This window comes from Lepidochelys olivacea, assembly GCF_965140295.1.
Source record: "Lepidochelys olivacea isolate rLepOli2 genome assembly, chromosome: 3".
NCBI lineage: Eukaryota > Metazoa > Chordata > Testudines > Cheloniidae > Lepidochelys > Lepidochelys olivacea.
In genome coordinates, this window is record NC_140413.1 from 105,306,095 (window position 1) to 105,327,525 (window position 21,431).

Genomic DNA, 21,431 nt, shown 5'->3' on the forward strand with positions numbered 1-21,431 from the left:
CTTGTCATCAGTGGATAAGAACAACAATTTATCACTTTCCTCTTTATACCAACTTTGTATATATTTGAAGACTGTTATCATGTCCCCCCTCAATCTTCTCTTCTCCAGACTAAACAAACCCAGTTTTTTCAATCTTTCCTCACAGGTCATGTTTTCTAGACCTTTAATCATTTTTGTTACTCTCCTCTGGACTTTCTCTGGTTTGTCTGTTTCCTTCTCAATGTGTGGGTGCCCAGAACTGAACACAATACTCCAAATGAGACCATATCAGTTCTGAGCAGGGTGGAAGAATCACTTCTCATGTCTTGCTTACAATACTCCTTTTAATACATCCCAGAATTATGTTTGCTTTTCTTGCAATAGTATTATATTGGTGACTCATATTTAGTTTGGGATCCCCAAGATCTTTTTCTGCAGTACTCCTTCCTAGACAATCATTTCCCATTTTGTATTTGTGCAGCTCCTTCCTAAGTGTAGTGTTTTGCATTTGTGCTTATTGAATTTCATCCTATGTATTTCAGACCATTTTCCCCATTTGTTAAGATGATTTTGAATTTGAATCCTGTTCTCCAATGCACTTGCGACTCTCCCAGTTTGATATCATCAACAAACTTTGTAAGTGTATTCTCCATGCCATTATCCAAATCATTTATGAAAATATTGAATAGAACCAGTCCCAGGACAGACCCCAATTCTTAATTCTCACTATTTTAGCCTCAAAACCTACCCCATTTACTCTGTTTGCTATGTTAGTCATGCAATGGCTGCTAAACTTTTTGGTGAAAAGTGAAACAAAAAAGGCATTTAACACTTTGGCCATTGCAGCGTTTTCTGTTATTGCTTTCCCTCCATATTGAGAAAATATTGCAGCATAAATTATGACCAGTTTTATATATACACAAATACATAAATTCATAACCACAGTATGTATACATTTCTCATTATCATAAACTTCAGAACATTAAAAGCTTTCATAAAAGACCTTACTTTGTATACATTTATACTACAATAGCATTGTATATAATTATTTGATTCAACTGTGTATTCTTTAGGGTTCAAACCCCCTGTTCTCCCTTTGGAGTCTGAATCCTGATTGTCATACCAGGTAGAGGACATGTCTAGTGCAGCAAAGATATGCCTTTTATGATTGCTTCCTGGTTGTGCAAGCTCTTTGCAGATCTTTATTATATTTATCTTTCTACCGGATATGCAGAATCAGTTGATGAAGCTTCTCCAACTCTTTGATGTACTAGTGGTAACCTGTCCATAGAGTAATGTGAAAATTGCTATAGCATAATAAATGAATGTTGACTTGGGCCTTTGTATGGTTTTGTTCTGGTTCCAAGCTCAATGTCGCAACCTGCACATGCTTTTTTAATTTCAGTAAGTATTTCTCAGTCATTGGAGGTGCTACCTGACAAAACACCCACCAAGTTCTGTTTTGATTTACACGTTAGATAAACCTATTGACTTACTATGGTTAAGTGGCATGTCCCCTTTTAATAGGGTTTCAGGACAGGAGCAACTACAATAAAGAGTTCATAAAGTCCTCACCTCAGGAGCCTGGTTCAGAGCTCCCAAACTTCAGAGGTTACAAAACAGTCTCTGAGGGTGTATCTGCTCTGCACCTGAAAGGTGTGATTCCCTGCGTGGGCAGACAGGTTCACGCAATAGCGCCACTCAAACTAGCATGCTAAATATAGCAGCATGGACCTTGTGGCACTGGCAGCAGCTTGGGCTGAAAATGTTACAGTGTACAGCCACAGGGGACATAAAGAACCTGACTCTGAAAACATTTACTACTACCCTGCATACTCTCAATGATGTCTATCAGGCTCAGAGCCTGTATACAAGATAGCTCCTCAGCTGGTATATGCTGGCACAGCCCTAGGGAAGTTAACAAAGCAAGGCTGATTTCACCAGCTGACATAACTTTATGGAGAAGTAGATTCATATTAGATTCCAAGGCCAAATCATCTAGTGTGACCGCCTGGGTAACACAGGTCACAGAGCTTCCCCTAAATAGGTTGGGGCACTCACTGAAGTCAGTGGGACTGTTCACATGAATAAGTTAAGCGTGGTGCTGCATTAAGTATTTGCAGGACTGGCCCTAAAACCAGAGCAACCCCGTGAGCGCCCTGTGAGCCTGTGCTTCACACTCCTCCGCCTGGCTGTGACCGCAGGTGGTGAGGGAGCCGGTTGTACATCAGGCAGGAGGCCAACGTGGGTGAAGGTGGTGGATGATGGCAGGATTGCCAACTTTGGTTGGAAGTATTCCCGGAGGTTTCATCGTATGACATAATCTTTAATTAAAGATTAATCTTTGATTCCTGGAGACCCCAGGACAATCCTGGAGATTTGGCAACCCTACCAAATGTTGTTGCCAGAGCAGAAAAGGCGGGGGAGGGGATGGCAAGCCAAGCCCAGGCCGCGGGCCCAGAGAGGGCCGAGGGCGGGGCTTAGCCCTGCCTGTTGCCCCTGACAACAGTCCCTCCACGGCCCCTGGAGGAGCTGCGCAGCGTCTTGCCCAAACCCAAGATGGCGGCGCCGCGCGCGGAGCCCCGCCCCTTTGCCGGGCGCTTCCGGAGCGGCCCCACGTGTGTGTGCCCGCGCGCGCGCGCGCTGTGGGGCTAGAGCGAGGGGGGCCCGTTTCTCCCAGCCGGGCCACCCGGCGCCGCGGCCATGAGCGGGGCCGGTGCGGGCGCTCGGCGCGCCCAGGCCTTCCGGCTGCCGGGGCGACACGGCTACGCGGTGGAGTTCTCGCCCTACCTGCCCGGGCGCCTGGCCTGCGCCGCCGCGCAGTACTACGGGATCGCCGGTGAGGGAGGGGCCGCGTCCCCCCCCCCCCCGCCACGTGTTACCCTCCTTGGAGGGGAGCTGCTGGGGGCCTTGTCCTCCACCCCCGCCCCCCGGGCTCACTGCCTCTCCCGCCCCCACGCTTATTGCGGGGCGGGGCTGCAGCCCCGGCGCGCTCCCCGGCCAGGAAGCTGCGACACCCTTGCGCCCCCTCCCCCTGAGCCTGCGTTGGCACCCGCTGTAGCCCCGTGGGGCCCCGGTGCCTGAGCTCGGTCTGGGGAAATGTCAGTCCCTGCCGAGCTCTGTAGCGTGAGAATGCCTCTTCCTCCTCCCTGCTCTGCCTCCCCTTTACGATCTGCTCCGCGTTATGCCTTGCGTGCGCTGGCGCTGGGCTTTGCAACCATACCTCCTACACCTGGATAACTTCCATGCGCATAAGTGTGTTTGGACTTGGGGCCTGTGTTACTGTACAGTGTTGTTTGTCTCCGCCCCTTGCTTTGAGACTTTTGGCAACTTTGATTCCCAAGGAATTTTAACAGTTTCTTTCCCCTTCCTCGGTGCTGCTGCTGCCTGTGGAGTGCAGCTACTGATTAGACCAGTCAATTATTGTGCTTTGTGTGTGTGTGTGGGGGGGGGTTCTCTCTTGCCCCAGTGGGGAGCGGGAGGGGGGAATGAGAGAGACTAGGTAGCGTATGAAATATGCTCTAGGACCTTTTGACCTGTAAGGTGCTGAGCTGAAGAGTTACCACCCATTCTCACTCGGTGTTCTATCTGACTTTTCAGTTTTGCTGTGTTTGGAGGAACGAAAATCCTGTGGTTATATAGACTACAAATATTTTATAAATGCATATAAAATGTAGACTGCTACTGATTTGGGGGTTTTCTAATTCTAGTTAAAGGGATACTGTCATCTTTAAACTTGTATATTGCAAACAAATATTTATTCAGCTAATAAGACATTAGGTTATTGAAAGTGAGTGAGTGTTTAAAAACCAATTTATTACTTACGATTTTTGAAAGGATGTTAAGAAAAATTATAGTTTCACTTTCGTCCTAATCCTGCTTATACTTGCTTATATGAATACACCTATTAAGGTCAGTGGGCTACTTGTACAAGTCCTGTCACACACATGCAAAAGTATCTGCTGGCATTACCTTTTTGAGCTTTTCAGTCCTTTTTAGCGGTTAAATTACTTTAACTGTTCATCTACCTTAAAAATGTTATGGTGTTTATGGGAAGAAGGTCCTACAAATGATAACTTGCAATGTCTAATAAAATTGGGTACTTTGTAAATAGTTTTAAAACAACATTTAGTGTTTTCCTGTACAGCAAATATAGTACAGAAAAATGTCACTGTTAAAATACAAGAAAAATAAAACTGTCTGTTTTCATTAACCTAACCTATAACCTCCATTAGATACAGAAGGAAAGTACTGTAGTACTGTATCTACAGTAAGCCAGCCTGCAGTCCTAGCCTGTAAATACTTAAGGATACACATAACTTTAGTCACATAACTGGGCCAACTTATGCATGGGGTAGTTATGCAGGTATTCTTTCACGGGATAGGGACTGATGGGCACAGTCCTACTATCCTGAAGTCATTTGATGTTTTGCCATTTCACTTAAATGGAATTAGCATAACTGGGAATATTTTGCTTGCAGAAAGAAAGACTATTAGCTGAAGCTACAGAGATGTAACTACTGCATAGCAATGAAGGGAAGACTATATAATAGCTTAGTCTCGCATGGTCTGTAATAGTTTGGTCTAATTTTAGTTGCTGTGTTTAGTGTTTGGGTGCTAGATGGTCAGGAGGTCAGACCTCGTGATCTGGTCTTAAACTCTAACTCTTTAATTCTAAACTTCCTTGCTGGAATTAAATTTCTCTTCTGGGAGAGAAATAGTGTGCTTAAGAGAAAAGAAAAGCAGATCTTTTCGATTTAACCAAGCATAACACCATGGACTACTGGAAAAAAGTATACACGCTGCATTGCTGGGTGGAGATAGGTGGCCCGTTAACGCTTCCAATAAACATGCACAAAACTCAGAAAAATACATATTTAAAATAAAGTATGTTGTGGCAACTAATGTTTAGCAAATCAGAGGAACTGCTTTTGAATAGAAAATAACTTATTAAAGTAGTAAAGGGGAGGCCTTGATGTCAGCGTTGTGTAAAATTTATTTTTAGTTGATTTGGTGTGAAAAAAGGTGACAGAAGCCTTCTTGCACATTCACATATCTCCAGTTAAGGCATTTGTACGTCCAAATTGGACATTATGTTGCTAACTAGGCGTTTAGATGTTTAAGTACTTTGAAAACTTGGCCTTAGCTGGCTGATTGAAGAACAGTTCTTAGGCAATCATTTTGTGTGTATGGATCCATGGTGGGCATTAGGCATTGTAACACTTAGCATATGGCACCTAACTTCTAGGCACTTAGAAAATCATAGGAACAACACTGTGATCGGTAAAGCAGAATTATACACCTAGGCTCCCTATAGAATGAATGGGGAGAGATACACTCCTAAGAATGATCCACAATGCCAGCATGCTAGGCAGGGAAGTGCCTAAAATAGCTAATGGAAAATGCCAAGGAGAGGTGTGTGTGGTATGTCCCACTCCTTTCATGGTGATAGGTGCCTACTTCTGCATATCATCCATCAACAGGCACCTGCCACATGGAGTCAGACAGCTTAGGGACACCTTGTTTTTTTTTAAAAAAAAAAGGTGGATACAAATCAGACATCAAGAATTATAACATTCAAAAACCAGTCGGAGAACACTTCAACCTCCCTGGTCACTCAATGTCAGACCTAAAAGTTGCAGTTCTCCAACAAAAAAACTTCAAAAGCAGACTCCAGTGAGAAACTGCAGAATTGGAATTAATTTGCAAACTGGACACCATTAAATTAGGCTTGAATAAAGACTGGGAGTGGGTGGGACATTACACAAAGTATAAACTATTTCCCCACGCTAATTTTATTCCCCTACTGTTACTCACACCTTCTTGTCAACTGTTTGAAATGGGCCATCCTGATTATCACTAGAAAAGTTTTTTTTCTCCTTATGATAATAGCCCACCTTAACTGATTAGTTGCATTACAGTTGGTATGGCAACACCCATTTTTTCATGTTGTCTGTCTATATATATATCTTCCTACTGTATTTTCCACTGCATGCATCCGATGAAGTGGGTTTTAGCACAAGAAAGCTTATGCCCCCAAAACATTTAGTCTCTAAGGTGCCACAGGTTCTCTTACCATGCCACCCTTACTTCTGCGCTGCTGCCTTCAGAGCTGGGCAGCTGGAGAGTGGTGGCTGCTGGCTGAGGGCCTAGCTCTGCAGGCAGCAGAGCAGAAGTAAAGGTGGCCATACCATACCATGCCATCCTTATTTCTGTGCTGCTGCAGGCAGTGGCTCTGCCTTCAGAGCTGGGCTTCCAGACAGCAGCCACCGCTCTCCAGCTGCCCAGCACTGAAGGCAGCGCCGCCATTAGCAGCAGCGTAGAAGTAAGGGTAGCAGTACCGCAACCCCCCCTACAATAACCTTGTGGACTTCCCCAACTCCTTTTGGGTCAGGACCCCTACAATTACAACACTGAAATTTCAGATTTAAATAGCTGAAATCATGACATTTGTGATTTTTTAAATCCTATGACTGAAATTGACAAAAATGGACCTTGAATTTGGTAGGGTCCTAGTTATAAGGTGAGCACCAGCACCATCTCCTTCTAGCCATATTTTGAATGGGCTCCAATCTTGTAGGCATGCTCAGAGGCCACTTGTCAGATCAGGCCCCATACATGATACAGGAGGCCAAATGCATGTCTTCCGTCGGTTTGTGATTCACTGTGAAGCTTAGGCAGGTGATAAGTGTCCAGATGCCTGGAGAGAGGCAGCAATGCACGTGCTCAGAGGCAGAAACTTAGGCACATGGGAACTTTTTTACCTTGAAAACATAGGAGACAACTTAGTTTAGGAGCCTACAGGGCTCAGTGGGAGTTTTGTGCATTGCAGTGGAACCACAACTGGGACTTAGGCATCTTAACCTGAGACTTAAGTGTTTAAGTACCTTTGTGGATCCCACCCATAATGTCTAATCTTCACAGTATGTAATGCATGGTATTCAGAATACTTTTTTGGCCTGTAAGTGCAATACCTCCAGACTTTGTATTCAATTTTTTTTTTCTTAATGTAAGCCACTAATTTTTTTCCAATTTATGGATATAGCACAGTTGTATTAGATTTTAGCTTATCTTTGTTTTATTGTTTATAACACATATAATAAAGGGGAAAATGATATGCAAAGTGAGTGTTAGGTGGTCTTATTGTAAACCTTATTAAAGCAAATTAGCTCATATATTTTTATATCTTCAAAGGCTGTAATGTTAAGTTTTTGTTCAATCCAAATATATTGTTGGATTCATAAGTTGCTTACATATTGTCAACATATCCCAAAACATTTACTGATTTCCTCTATTTTTTGCTCCTGTTTCCCATAAAGGCCATCTATATTGCTACTTGCTACTTTTTAATGAGATAGTGAATTGCAGATTCTACATCTACCCCAGACTCCCTGCCAATTTTTCCCGAGTCTCCTTCCCAATCTGATTGTCCTATATTTACATAATATTTTCTCTCTCGCTGTGGGAAAGATCCTCTCAAACAGAGGAAAACTGACTGTACAGAGGCAAGAGTGAGTCTGACTAGAATTAAATAGTAGTACAATATACAAAATAAACTGGATGAAAACATTATAGTACTCTTAGCAGCTGCCTTCATAGGTACATTCTAGCACCCACGGTTGAGCTCTGTTGGATCCCTGTGCTGCGCTTATTACAGGATTGTAGCCTTACATCTTTCTTGTAAGAACAGCATGTTTAATAATATTCAGATAGAAACATGATACTTTTTTTTCACTTTGATATAGGAGGGTTTTATCTGAATTCCATTTCCTTAGAATCAAATTTCCTACATTTCTCATTTCACCCATAATAAGCTTCATTCTTATCACATTTTTCTGTAGTATTATCCCTTGTATATTATAAAAGGATCTATATAATCCCATACTGATGTGTGTTTGCAACATAAGGTTATTCAAAAGAAAATATAAAAATGCTTTATTTGCACTGAGTTGTCCCTTTTTTCCATTTTGCTGTCAGAAGCATCAAAAACTGACACAGATGAAGTAGCAAAAGGGCATAAATATAGCCAAAGAAGCTATTTATAAGCACAGCTAATTGCGCAGGTCCCTCTATCAGATTCAGGTGCCTTCCATATTTGCACTGTAGTATAAACTATCACAGTGCATCATAGTTTCCAGTGGATTAAAAAAATTGGCTCTGTTGCATTGTGCTGTTCTTGTTTTTTCAGGTTGTGGAACTCTGGCAGTGCTGGAACAAAATGAAGCTGGGATTTGTCTTTTCAGAAGGTAACAACTTTATAACTTTTTAATAAGAAGTATTTGTTATAGAAACTTTAGTGAAAGAGACCGATTTGGATATTTTGGTATTTCTGTTAGTGATAAATATTGGCTGTATGATATATTGAATATACACTTCCATTACTTAGGTACAAAGATCTGGTTATATTATCTGGCTTAAAATATTAAATGGTATTTTTAAAGTTAAAGTTGACACCATCCTTAAAGTAAGCCATTTAGGGGCAGCAGAGTGGTGCAAGTTAAAAGCAGTGTCTCTGCCCTAGCTTATTGTTGCATGTTGAGTCTTGCTGCCCTTGCATTGCTCCTTGGACCCAAAACTTTTCACTGAATGGGTTTGTTCGAATGAATGAATGAAGCGGGACCTGTGGAAACTAAACTTTGTAGGTATTTCCCTATTGATCTTTTCTGGGGAATGGTGAATCCTCTCGTAGTTCTTTTTGGGCTGTCTCCTTTCACAGCTCAACAATGCCCCGCCTAAAAACATGTGGTGTTCTGATTGTAAGAGAAGTGTTGACACAACTTGAAACATAAAGCTTATCTGAGATGAGAGTTTAAATAGAAATATAATAAATTACCTTACTCTTAGATACCAGCAGATATTTTTTCAGTTGGTTAATTAGATGGCAGGCTACTTATAGCAGTTAAATATTGTACTGCTACTGCTGGGTATAGTATTATAGTAATAAATGAATATTAGTGGTTCAGTAATGAAAGTACTTTTTATCCCCTCATTGTTTGTAGTGGGAGGCCCTATGTTTCTTTGCTAGAACCTTGGAGGTCTGCTCCATGTTTACCACTCCCACCCTGGAGGCTCTGAATTACGATCAGCATCCTTATGGATAAGAAGGACTGGATGGGACACTTCTAATCACTTAATGATGTTTTGCTGTCAACCAGAGTGGTCACTGTAGATCAATGAGTGGCATGCCCTTCCTTCAGTGCAATAGAAGTAGAGATTGACTTGGATATTTTGGTATCTCAGTTAGTGATAAATAATAGCTCTATGATATATCCAAGCTGGCACTACCTCTATAGTGCTCCCATTTGCTCAGGAAGGTTGAGATGGAAATCAGACCTCAGTCCCTATATCAGGGTGGGCAAACTTTTTGGCCCGAGGGCCACATCGGGGTTGTGAAATGGTATGGAGGGCCCGGTAGGGAAGTCTGTGCCTCCCAAAACAGCCCGGCCCCCACCCCCTATCCACTCCCTCCCACTTCCTGCCCCCTGACTGCCCCACTCCGTATCCAACTCCCCCTGCTCCTTGTCCCCTAACCGCCCTCTCCGGGACCCCACCCTCTATCCAACCCCCTCTGCTCCCTGTCCGCCCCTCGCCCCTGACCGCCCCTCGCCCCCCCCCCAACCTCTGCCCCCGTCCCCTGACTGCCCCCGAGGACCTCCTGCCCCTTATCCAACCCCCCCTTCCACCCGCCCCCTTACCATGCTGCTTATCTGGCCCGTAGGCTGTAGTTTGCCCACCGCTGCTCTATAGGAAAGGTGATGGTCTTTGGCTGTCTTGTGCTGACCTGTTCGAACATAAATTTTTTTAAAGCTTTCAAGGTATCATCAGAATTTCTTCTAAGAAGATTCTTTGGAAAGTCAAACATACAAAAAATTAGTATGTTCAGAATGTGGTAAATTAAAAATCTTGTTGATTAATCTTTGAATATAACCCAACCAGCTATACAGTCATTTCTCATGGATGAATATCTTGATTGCCCTGGTTTAGTTTTGACTGGAATGATGGCCTGTTTGATGTGACATGGAGTGAGAACAATGAACACGTGCTGGTCACTTCTAGTGGGGATGGATCTCTGCAGATCTGGGACACTGCTAAACCCACAGGTCCACTGCAAGTCTATAAAGAGCACACTCAGGAGGTAAAAGAGGCAAAATTAAAAATGTTAATGGCCTACTTTTTTTACTGCTTGGATTATTAAAGGGCTCACTTGCAGAATCACTATTGGAAAATGTTTTTTCTTTGCTTGGGGCTATAGCATGAACTTACATCTTTAAGACTGTTGAACATGAGGTAAATTACATATTGTGTTTATAGTAGATGACATTTGGGCACCTAAAATTAATATATTTTTAGAAATACTTCAAAGACTTTATTCTTGATTGCTCCAAGATTAGGTTGGGGTACTCATTCAGTAGAATGTGGCATTGAACAGGACAAGTCTCAACTAGAAGGATGGTGTCTGCAGCAATGATACCCATGAAGGGTGTAAAGTGAGACAATATGCAGATTCTCAGGACTCTTCATATTCAAGGTGGGAAAAGGCAAGAGCCTTCAAATATCTGTGGGGCCCTAGTCTCAGAATAGTTATTTGTGCCCTTTAAGCATAAAAAGAAATCCTAAACCTATTCATATAATATGCCTAACCTGAATTTGTTTGTGTGTGTACACATCTCAAGGTTATAAAGAAGGAGGAAGTAGCATCTATTTAAAGTTGGACGCTTTCTCCCTCTCTACTTACCACAGAGAGTGAATATAAATTATTCCTGTTGTTTTTACAAACTATTAAAATGGAAATATCTCCTTCAACAATATTTTACCTCACTGCGTTTTTAGACTGACTGTTACTCTTTTAATTATTTGGTTCTCAAAATGGGGAATAGGTGGAATAACTGTAACCTGTATATCTTCGGCATGTCAGAACCCTGAAGCAGAGGCATGTCAGAAGGAAAAGTCATGTAACATTGTGAACTCAGCCTGCAGAAAGGAGTGCTAGACTTCTAAAGGGAACCTGTTCAAAGTGATATAACATACTTTGGGTGGGAAAGGCAGATAATTGAAAATCTTTCTAAAGGACCTTCTTCAAAAGAGGTGATCCACAATTAGTCCTGTTGTGTTAACTGGGCCTACAAATGTACCCTAATTGCAAGCTCATATTTGAAAAGTGACTGAAAATTCATAAGACCTATAACAAATGTTGATGGGGAAAAGCGCAAAAGCGGGACACAGTGCACTAATTCAGTCTAACAAAAGGCCTGCTGATATAACTCAAGGATTGTATTAAGATCATGCTTGGTAAACAAGAAAAGTGTGGAACTGGAAATCAGTGAACCAAAATTGCTGTATTGGAAATTAGGCCTGATTGATGGACAAAATAATGAAGGGATGGGCTATTCCACCATCACTCCCTTTCAGGTTTGTGAAAAAGGGACTTTGGGGGTAGGGGGAGCTAATGGACTGCAGTGCTGCCTGACTGAAAGATGGGGATGGGGCAAACTTCACCATCATGGCAGCCACCCCACTGTTTCCTGGGACCCCAAACCTTTATTCTCATCCTGAAAGAAGTCCTAATAGGACTGGGCCAAGAGCGGGGCCCAGATGACACTGCCACCTCTACTGGCTCCAGCTGAATCCCAAACACCACTTAGGATGTGCGACTTCGTGTCCTTTTCCTTCCCTACCTTATTTCTTCTCTTTCCTATCTCTCTGCTTTTTTACTTCTCTCTAATAACAGTCTTGCTTAGCCAGCCAGGACAGCATATTTTGCAACACTGCTGTAAGCCTGTGACCAGAAAGAGGCAATTTAAAGCAATCACCTAAACAGCCCAACACTTGTTCAAGTTTGCCAGGTCTTGAAGTAGCTGTAACACACTGTACCTGTGTTTTTTCCAGTAATGAGGTTGTAAGTGAAAACATCAGAGACAGAAGCTGCATTTTCTGTCTTTGTCTTTCCCCTTTGTGTATGTGTGTTTTGTTATCTTATGAAATGGGATCAGACTTTAACAGCTCCAGCCATCTCAAGTAACTTCTTCTCTTTTCCCCAAAAACAGTTACCATCTTTGATACCATCTAAAATTCTGTCAATCAAGGGGTGTATTCCTTTGAAAAACTCTCTCCAGATAGAGTAAAGGGAACAGTGGATGTTGTTAAAATGAAAGCCTTATTTAATACTTTCCATTTCAAATGCTTTAACTTTTTCCTTCTTTTCTGTATCTCTGATAAAAGGTTAAAAGGATTTTTAATGATGTGTTTGCCAGGGGATTAAGCAGGCTGAGGTCTCTGCATGTGAAACTCCAAACCTTGTTTAAAACAGTTTAATGTTGGGCAGTGACTGGGTTATGTTACACCTTTATCTCTTTGGGTCCATATATTCCAGCTGAATTAATACAACAGGCCCAAATTGCACAAGATTTCAGGCCCACTGTTTAAATGGAAAAAATTGTGACTAACATGGATCTTTTTATTGGTCTGACTAGCCTTACATTACATCTATTGACAAAATTAAGACTGGATTGAATTTTTTAAAGATAAAATACTACAATATCAGAATTTATTTCATATTTAGTAACATAAATTGATATATATTTATAAATATTTATACCTGATATATCTAAACTGGGAGTAATCTTTCTGAGGTGCAGAAATCATTAGCTTGTATGGTTCACCTCTTTTTGCAAGGCTGAAACTCCTACGAATGAATGATTGCCTGTTAGCTCTCATAAAGTTGAGGAATTATTTTCTTACAGACCTGAAGAAATATGATGTTCAAAGAAAGGCATTGACTTGAAGTGATTTTGCTGACCAGTGACTTCTTAAAAACTATCTGTCAAGAATTATAGCCAATTTCATTGCAGCTGTCTTCTGCAAAGAATAGTATTGATCATTGTAATTTTCCTATACAGTGTAAAAAGCATAAACTAGTCATTAGTGGCCAGAATTAGGAAGAAATTTTCCACTATAGGCAGATTATTTCATAATTGTACCATCTGCCACTTCAGATGAAAATGAAAGAAACATTTGGCACTGACTGCTCTTGATCAGCTTGCAGATCAGGTTTAAGATGTGACTGACATGAATGATGGGCAGTATTGAGCAGCCAGTAGCAGTGTTGCATTTCACTTCATGGCAAGGAGAGCTAACATGTTTTTACATCCAGGAAATACCAATGTACATTTCCTGTTGATGTATGTTTTAAGCTTGACAGAGTATGTCCAGTACAAACTGAAGTAGAAAAGAGAGGGTTAGAGCAGGAGACAAGACAGTGTTTCGAACTGTCAGCCTGGAATGACTCCCTAGGTAACATAGCAATATTAGTTGCAATGGCAGGGTCAGGCTGAAAAAGCTACAAGAGGGAGCAATGTGTCAAGTCTCTTAAATAACACAGTTTTAAATAATGATTTGAATGGCACTACTATGAATTAAGCGTGGAACTCTGTTGTCTCGCTTCTGGGAAATCCAGAATGTTGACGTATGTCCATCTCTGTATTAAAAAAAAGTAATTGACTAAGTGTGTTACCTTTCAGCACCATTTCTAAAAATTGAGGAAATCTTCAGTTAAGCAACATTAACATCCACACCAGCCACTATGCACATGCCTTACCATTCAAATGCACTCCGATTCTTAGCTTGACAATGAACTCACTTTCACTTCGAGCATACAGCCCCCTACAATATGCATATTCAGTTACTCAACATAAAATGAACAACTTTAACACCAAGATTAAATATATATTACCCATATGTTTTCTGCTTTAACTCATCTGAGGATGGAGTTATGATTGTACATGTGAGCAGAGGTGCCGACTTTCTAACGTCCATCATTGGGGATTTTTAAGAGCAGTAGACAAACACCTGTCAGGAATGGTCTAGATAATTAGTCCTGCCACAAGTGCAGGGGACTGGACTAGATGACCTTTCAAAGTCACGTCCAGTTCCATGATTCTGTGTGCCAGGGAGTGTTCCCCACCCAGCCCAGGCACCGCCCCCACCCCACCTCTTCCTGCCCCATACTGGCCCCCTCCCCTTCAATGCCTCCCGCACCCTGTGGAACAGCTGATTGCGGTAGGCGGGAGGCACTGGGAGGGAGGGGGAGGCGCTGATCAGCGGGGCCTGCCGGCAGGTGAGAAGCACTGTGGGGAGGGGGAGGAGCTGATCGGGGGCGGGGGGGCTGCAGGTGGGTATTGGAGCACCCATAGGGTTAGCGCACATGCATGCATGTGTGATTGAGGAACTGGATGTGTATATTGTGGGTGGATGTATAATGAGCGTGAAAGGGAATTAGTTGTGGTACTAATGACCAAAGAAATGTCAACTGTTCGCTGACTAGGGATGTAGTTTTACGTATGAACAGCCATACTGGGTCAGACTAATGATCCATCTATCCCAATATCTTGTCGTCTGATGGTGCCGGATGCTTCAGAGGGAATGAACAAAATGGGGCAATTATTAAGTGATCTATCCCTTGTTGTTCAGTCCCAGCTTCTGGCAGTTAGAGGTTTAGGGACACCCAGAGTGTGGGGTTGCATCGCTGACCATCCTAGGTAATAGCCATTGATGGACCTATCCTCTAAGAACCTGGATATGAACTTTAGATAAGTTTGTCTCTTTCTGGTATGAAACTTGGCTAGTATCACATACTAATACTTCAGTATAGGTTAAAGTGGGATATTATGAGATTCAGCTATCAGATGTGGAAACAAGTATCCTTATTTAGCCAAGGAAGAGGCGACTTGGGCTTTGAATGGTGTCCTTGTAGTGGGCTATCTGCAGATCTCATCACTGGAGGCAATATTCTGTATAAAATATGATGATGAGAAATGTGGAGATAGGAAGCTATCTATATATGACTTTAGTGTACGGTATTTGTTCACAAAATGGAGAATTAAAGTATCAGTGCTGTCCCCATAGGTCTGTTTTATTTTCCCATCCCTGCCTCCTTCTCTTTTCCATCAGTACTCTGGCAAATTGGGGTGAGTTGTGGTGGAAGGGCACAGGGATCTGTAGTATCATCACAGTCTATAACCTTAACAGTCTCAGCAACATTAGTAAGTGCTCCTGGTTGATGAGCACATATAAGTGTTTGTGAGTTCATAACTAAGGTTTTGTGTAGTAATGTGAGGGGAATTAACGTGTTGTGTGTACTGTATTCCCATATCTGTTGGAGGCAGAAAGGAGTTCCATGTGATGAGGAGTCCATTGTCTGTGGAAACATGCTGTGTGGGCATTAGAGTACAGTTGAGAAGTGGGCTATAATTTGGGATTTTCTTGCTTTTAGTTGTGTCTGCAGTACTATGGCTTAGCTGTGCTGAGTACAAACCCACTGATTTCAGGTGGGTTGTACTTGGCACAGGAAAGCCATGCGGGATGCATGGGGCTGAGCAGGACTTTCTTGAACAGAGGGATGGGAAAGACTGGGACTGCCTAGGCAAGGAGACTGTTAATTTGCCTGCCTTGTGCACATGCCTTATAAGATTGTGTGTTCAACCTTAATTGCAGCATTTCCTAGGTTTTAGGGTGCTCGACTTTGCAACTTGAACTTTCATCTAATGTAGGTTTGTTTTATATAACATGAGAGAGAAGAGTTTCAAAGGTATAAAATTCTATGTAATGAGTTCAGCTTTTAAATTTCTCTATTAAACATACCAATAAGTGTCCAAACAGGCCAACTATAAAGTTCTGTTTCACTTTGTGTAAATAAAAAATGAGATTTTGAATTCTTTCAGGGTACGTCTACACTGCAATTAAAAACTCATTGCTGGCCTGTGCCAGCTGACTGGGCTCAGGCTAAGGGGCTTTTAATTGTGCGGTACACGTTCTAGTTTGGGCTCCAGCTTGGGCACTGGGACCCTGTGAGGTGGGAGGTGTGACGGGTTGGATCACGGAACCACCCTGGGAGGTGCCACCTGATATGCCATGACTACTTCTGCCCCTGCTTTCCTTCCCAGACATCTTAGGACTTCAGTGCCCTGCCTGGTTTGAGCCAGACCCGCTAGCCTGCTGGAAACCCAGACCCAAGTCCGAACCATGTCCCCTAACAGCTGTAGGCTTAACTGAAAGCAGCTTACAGAAGTGTTCCTGTCTTTAACGCTCAGATGCCCAACTCCCAATGGGGTCTAAACCCTAAACAAATCTGTTTTACCCTGTATAAAGCTTATACAGGGTAAGCTCATAAATTGTTCGCCCTCTATAACACTGATAGAGAGAGATGCACAACTGTTTGCCCCCCCCAACTATTAATACATACTCTGGGTTAATTAATAAGTAAAAAATGATTTTATTAAATACCGAAAGTAGGATTTAAGTGGTTCCAAGTAGTAACGGACAGAACAAAGTGAATTACCAAGCAAAATAAAATAAAACACGCCAGTCTAAGTCTAGTACAGTAAAAAAACTGAATACAGATAAAATCTCACCTTTAGAGATGTTTCAATAAGTTTCTTTCACAGACTTGAGCTGGACACCTTCCTAGTCTGGGCACCATCCTTTCCCCTGGTACAGCCCTTGTTCCAGCTCAGGTGGTAGCTAGAGGATTCCTCATGATGGCTGCCTCCCTTGTTCTGTTCCACCCACTTATATATCTTTGGCATAAGGCGGGAATCCTTTGTCCCTCTGGGTTCCCATCCCTCCTTCTCAGTGGAAAAGCACCAGGTTAAAGATGGATTCCAGTTCAGGTGACATGGTCACATGTCCTGTGAGACCCCAAGCCTTCATTCCTCCCAGCCTGACTCACAGGAAGACCTGCCTGCAAACAGAGCCATCCACAGTCAATTGTCCTGGTTGATGGGAGCCATCAAGATTCCAAACCACCATTAATGGCCCACACGTTGCATAACTACAATAGGCCCTCAGAGTTATATTTCATATTTCTAGTTTCAGATACAAGAGTGATACATTTATACAAATAGGATGACCACACTCAGTAGATTATAAGCTCTGTAATGATACTTTACAAGAGACCTTTTGCATGAAGCATATTTTAGTTACATTATATTCACACTCTATATATAGAGTTCAGAGTAGCAGCCATGTTAGTCTGTATCCGTGAAAAGAAAAGGAGTACTTGTGGCACCTTAGAGACTAATTTCAGAGTAACAGCCGTGTTAGTCTGTATTCGCAAAAAGAAAAGGAGTACTTGTTGGTTAGTCTCTAAGGTGCCACAAGTACTCCTTTTCTTAGAGACTAACAAATTTATTTGAGCATAAGCTTTCATGAGCTACAGCTCACTTCATCGGATGCAGCTGTAGCTCAGGAAAGCTTATGCTCAGATAGATTTGTTAGTCTTTAAGGTGCCACAAGTCCTCCTTTTTTTTTATATATAGAGTGCGTCACAGGAGGGTCCCAGAGACCAGGCTGGAGTCCAAGCTGGAACATCTCTCCTGCAATTAAATAGCCCCTTAGCCCGAGCCTGAGTCAGCTGGCATGGGCTAGGTGTGGGTTTTTAATTGCAGTGTAGAGATATGCTAAGAAGTGACTAATGAATCTTTCCACAACAAATAAATAACACATCTCAAACTTGTTTCCTCATTAGTCCTAGTTTTAAAAGGAATAGTTGTTTGGTATCTATATACGACAAAAAGCAGAACTCCTAAAGAAAAACTGTTTGAAATGTTAAATTTAATTTTCTGCACAGTTAAGTGGCTTCATGACTGCTCTTTAGTGCCAGATGTGCACATTTCCAGCTGATTGTGTTACAAACTAAAAATCCAGGTACACTTTATGAAACTCTGGCTCGGCAGAGTATCAAAATTGGAGATTTATGCTGTTCTAAACTAAGCTGTTGTAATATTTATAGGTTTACAGTGTTGACTGGAGCCAAACTAGAGGAGAACAGCTAGTGGTGTCTGGTTCATGGGATCAAACTGCCAAATTGGTACGTCTGTTTTTTATAGAAGGTCAGCACTGTGATTTGTTTTGGAACTTGCAGTTCTTAATTTGTGTTGAGAAACAGTGTCCTCTCTTATGCAGTTTTCTGTTCCTTCTGCTTTCCTCTTTATTTAAACTGATGCTATCATTTTTTATTTATTTATTTTTAATTTGGATTGCTGCATTGCCCTTCATAGCTGCATACTTTCAAAACACACGAGTTCTTTCAATGATGTATGTTAAAGGGAAGATCCTGCAGTCCACCATGACATATAATTCCCAAAGAAATCCCTGGGAGATTTTGGGCTAAACTAATTGTAAGATGGGGTTTTAGATACTTTTGTTTCTAATTAATATAGAAGTGTGCATGCCCGTTAGTCCCAAAATATCTAAATGGCAGAAAGACCAGACACATTTCAAAGGGTAATTGAAATATTTTCAGTTTTGTTGTGTGCCCAGTTACTGTTTGATGGACACAATAAAAAATATTATATTTATGTCGACAGCTATATAATATAAAAATATTGAGATATTCTGGTCTCTTTGCATAATTTTTTTTAGTTTCTCTGTGAATGCGTATATGAAAACCTCTTCTTTTTATTGTACATAAATCGCAGTAGAATAAAAGTGTACATTTTAATTAGCCTTCTTGGAAAGTTGTGTTTAGGCCAAAATAAATAATTGGATTTAAGTATTGCTATGTTCCACCTGCAGACTTTTGTTTTTCATTTTATTTAGTGGGACCCAACTGTGGGGCGGTCATTATGCACTTTTAAAGGCCATGAAGGCATCATTTACAGCACTATATGGTCTCCACACATCCCAGGCTGTTTTGCATCTGCTTCAGGTAAATATTATAGTAAAATGGCATTCAAATCAAAAGAGCCTGCATTGTATTGAATTATTTCTCACTTTGTCCATCCAGCGGATGGTGGTGTGTATCATATTTTTTAAAATGGAAGAAGAAGAGAGAAATTCATAGCCATGGAATGGATTTGCAGGTTCTGTTGTGATCCTTAAATTGCTTCTCTTGGTTTCTCAACTGGAATCAGCATTTATCTAGCACTTGCTTCACTTCAGTGATCCTGAGGCAGTTTTTCACACTATTGCATTTATACAACTCCCCTTCCCATTCATAATTTTTTGTTTTTGGCTGCTAAAATGTGCTTCATGTTTTCTTGTGTATTCTAACATATCTTTAAAAGACTGCCTCCAAAACCATGGTAGCAGTAGACCATTTGTCCTAAAGTATAATATACTGATATGTATAGCTGTGCCCTGTCCTCAGGAAAGAAGATCAGCAATTTTACCTTTGCTGCCTCCTGCCAGTTTTGTAGATCCTGCTAACGTTAAAAAAAAAAAAAAAAAGAGTTGAGTCTCTTTGGGATCAAATGAAGGACTGCAAAGTGATTTGAATAGGGATTTGGGACTACAGTGTATATGTTCACTGCAACTAAATACTTGGAAAACATAGTGGGACCATTGATAGAACCATTCAAAAGGCACGGTCTTGCCCCGTTGAAGTCTGAGGGCATGGCTACGCTTGCAAATGTAGAGCGCTTTGAGTTAAACCAGCCTTCGGAGAGCGCAGTATGGAAAGCGCTGCAGTGTGTCCACACTGGCAGCTTCAAGTGCACTGGTGTGGCCACATTTGCGGCACTTGCAGCAGCAATGGGAGTGGTGCATTGTGGGCACCTATCCCAGCATGCAAGTGACTGCAATGTGGTTTTCAAATGGGGGGTGTGTGTGACAGGGAGTGTGTTGTGTGCACATGGGGGGAGAGAGAGTGGGTTTTGGGGGGGCTGAGAGCATGTCAGCATGTTGTCTTGTAAATTCAGACAGCAGCAGACCCCCTCCCTCCCCCCACCCACCTCTCTCTCTCACACATAGCATTCCACACTAATGGCTTGCTTTGTCTTGGAGCAGATAAGCAGCCAGCTGTCAGAAATGGAGTTTTCAAAGGGCATATCCGCATTCCTGCAGCGATTCAAAAACAATGACAAGAGTGGCCACTTGACTTCAGGGGATTATGGGACGTTTTCGGAGGCTGATCAGAGCGCAGTAATGCAACACCTCGTTCACACTGGCGCCGCGGTGCTCCAGCGGGGGCGCAGCAAACGTTATTCCACTTGCTGAGGTGAAGTACCAGCAGGGCTGTAGCCGTGGAGTCAGAGCGCTCTACGTGCCTTACCAGTGTGGACGGGTAGTGAGCTAGTGCACCCGGGACTCCTTTATTGTGCTGTAACTCACAAGTGTAGCCAAGCCCTGAGTGTGTTTTGGTTTTGACCGAAACATGAGTCACTTCAGTTCTATTATTTAAATTCAAGAGATGCAGTCAAAACACACATGCATGCACAATCTTTCTTATAACAGTTTAGACTATAAAAATTTTAATGTTTTCTAAAAATCTGATTTACTTTTCATCATTCATGCTGGCCATTTCCATTTGACTCAGCTTGGACAGTGGAAGTAGAATTGTCTGTTGATAGTGAGTTTCTTATTTGTTCTAATGCACATAATAATGAGGGCTGTCAAGTGATTAAAAAAATTAATAGTGATTAATCGCACAATTAAAATATAATAGAATACTGTTTATTTAAATATCTTTGGATGTTTTCCACATTTTCAAATATATTGATTTCAGTTACAACACAGAATACAAAGTGTACAGTGCTCACTTTATATTTATTTTTTTATTACAAATATTTGCACTGTAAAAATAAAAGAAATAGTAGTTTTCAATTCACTTAATACAAGTACTGTAGTGCAATCTCTTTATCATGAAAGTTGAACTTACAAATGTAGAAAAAATAACTGCATTCTAAAATAAACCATGTAAAACTTTACAGCCTATAAGTCCACTTAATCCTACTTCTTGTTCAGCCAATCACTCAGACAGACAAGTTTGTTTACATTTGCAGGAGATAATGCTGCCCGCTTCTTGTTTACAGTGATCCCTGAAAGTGAGAACAGACATTCGCATGCCACTGTTGTAGCCGGTGTTGCAAGATATTTGTGCCAGACGTGCTAAAGATTAATATGCCCCTTCATGCTTCAACCACCATTCTAGAGGACATGCGTCCATGTGATGATGGGTTCTGCTCGATAATGGTCCAAAGCAATGCAGACCAACGTGTGTTCATTTTCATCATCTGAGTCAGATGCCACCAGCAGAAGGTTGACTTTCTTTTTTGGCAATTCAGATTCTGTAGTTTCCGCATCGGGGTGTTGCTCTCTTAAGACTTCTGAAAGCATGCTCCACACCCTGTCCTGTTCAGATTTTGGAAGGCACTTCAGATTCTTAAATCTTGGTTCGAGTGCTGTATCTATCATTGGGAAATCTCACATTGGTACCTTCTTTGCATTTTGTCAAATCTATAGTGAAAGTATTCTTAAAGTGGGGGGCAGGGATAGCTTAGTGGTTTGAGCATAGGCCTGCTAAATCCAGGGTTGTGAGTTCAATCCTTGAGGGGGCCATTGAGGGATCTGGGGCAAAAATTGGGGATTGGTCCTGCTTTGAGCCGGGGGTTGGACTAGATGACCTCCTGAGGTCCCTTCCAACTCTGATATTCTGTGATTCTGTGACAACAAACAAC

At 41.9% G+C, this 21,431-nt stretch overlaps 1 protein-coding gene across 1 annotated transcript in view; it reads left to right on the top strand.

Moving 5' to 3' along the window:
- The first annotated feature begins 2,600 nt into the window (after positions 1-2,600).
- PEX7 (peroxisomal biogenesis factor 7) overlaps positions 2,601-21,431 on the top strand; it is a 79,729-nt gene continuing 60,898 nt past the window's right edge. The window contains exons 1-5 of the mRNA XM_084622147.1: positions 2,601-2,818; positions 8,168-8,225; positions 9,964-10,114; positions 17,765-17,842; positions 18,574-18,682. Coding sequence (XP_084478273.1) covers positions 2,683-2,818; positions 8,168-8,225; positions 9,964-10,114; positions 17,765-17,842; positions 18,574-18,682 — 532 coding nt within the window. The 5' untranslated portion in view covers positions 2,601-2,682. The remainder of the gene's footprint in view (positions 2,819-8,167; positions 8,226-9,963; positions 10,115-17,764; positions 17,843-18,573; positions 18,683-21,431) is intronic.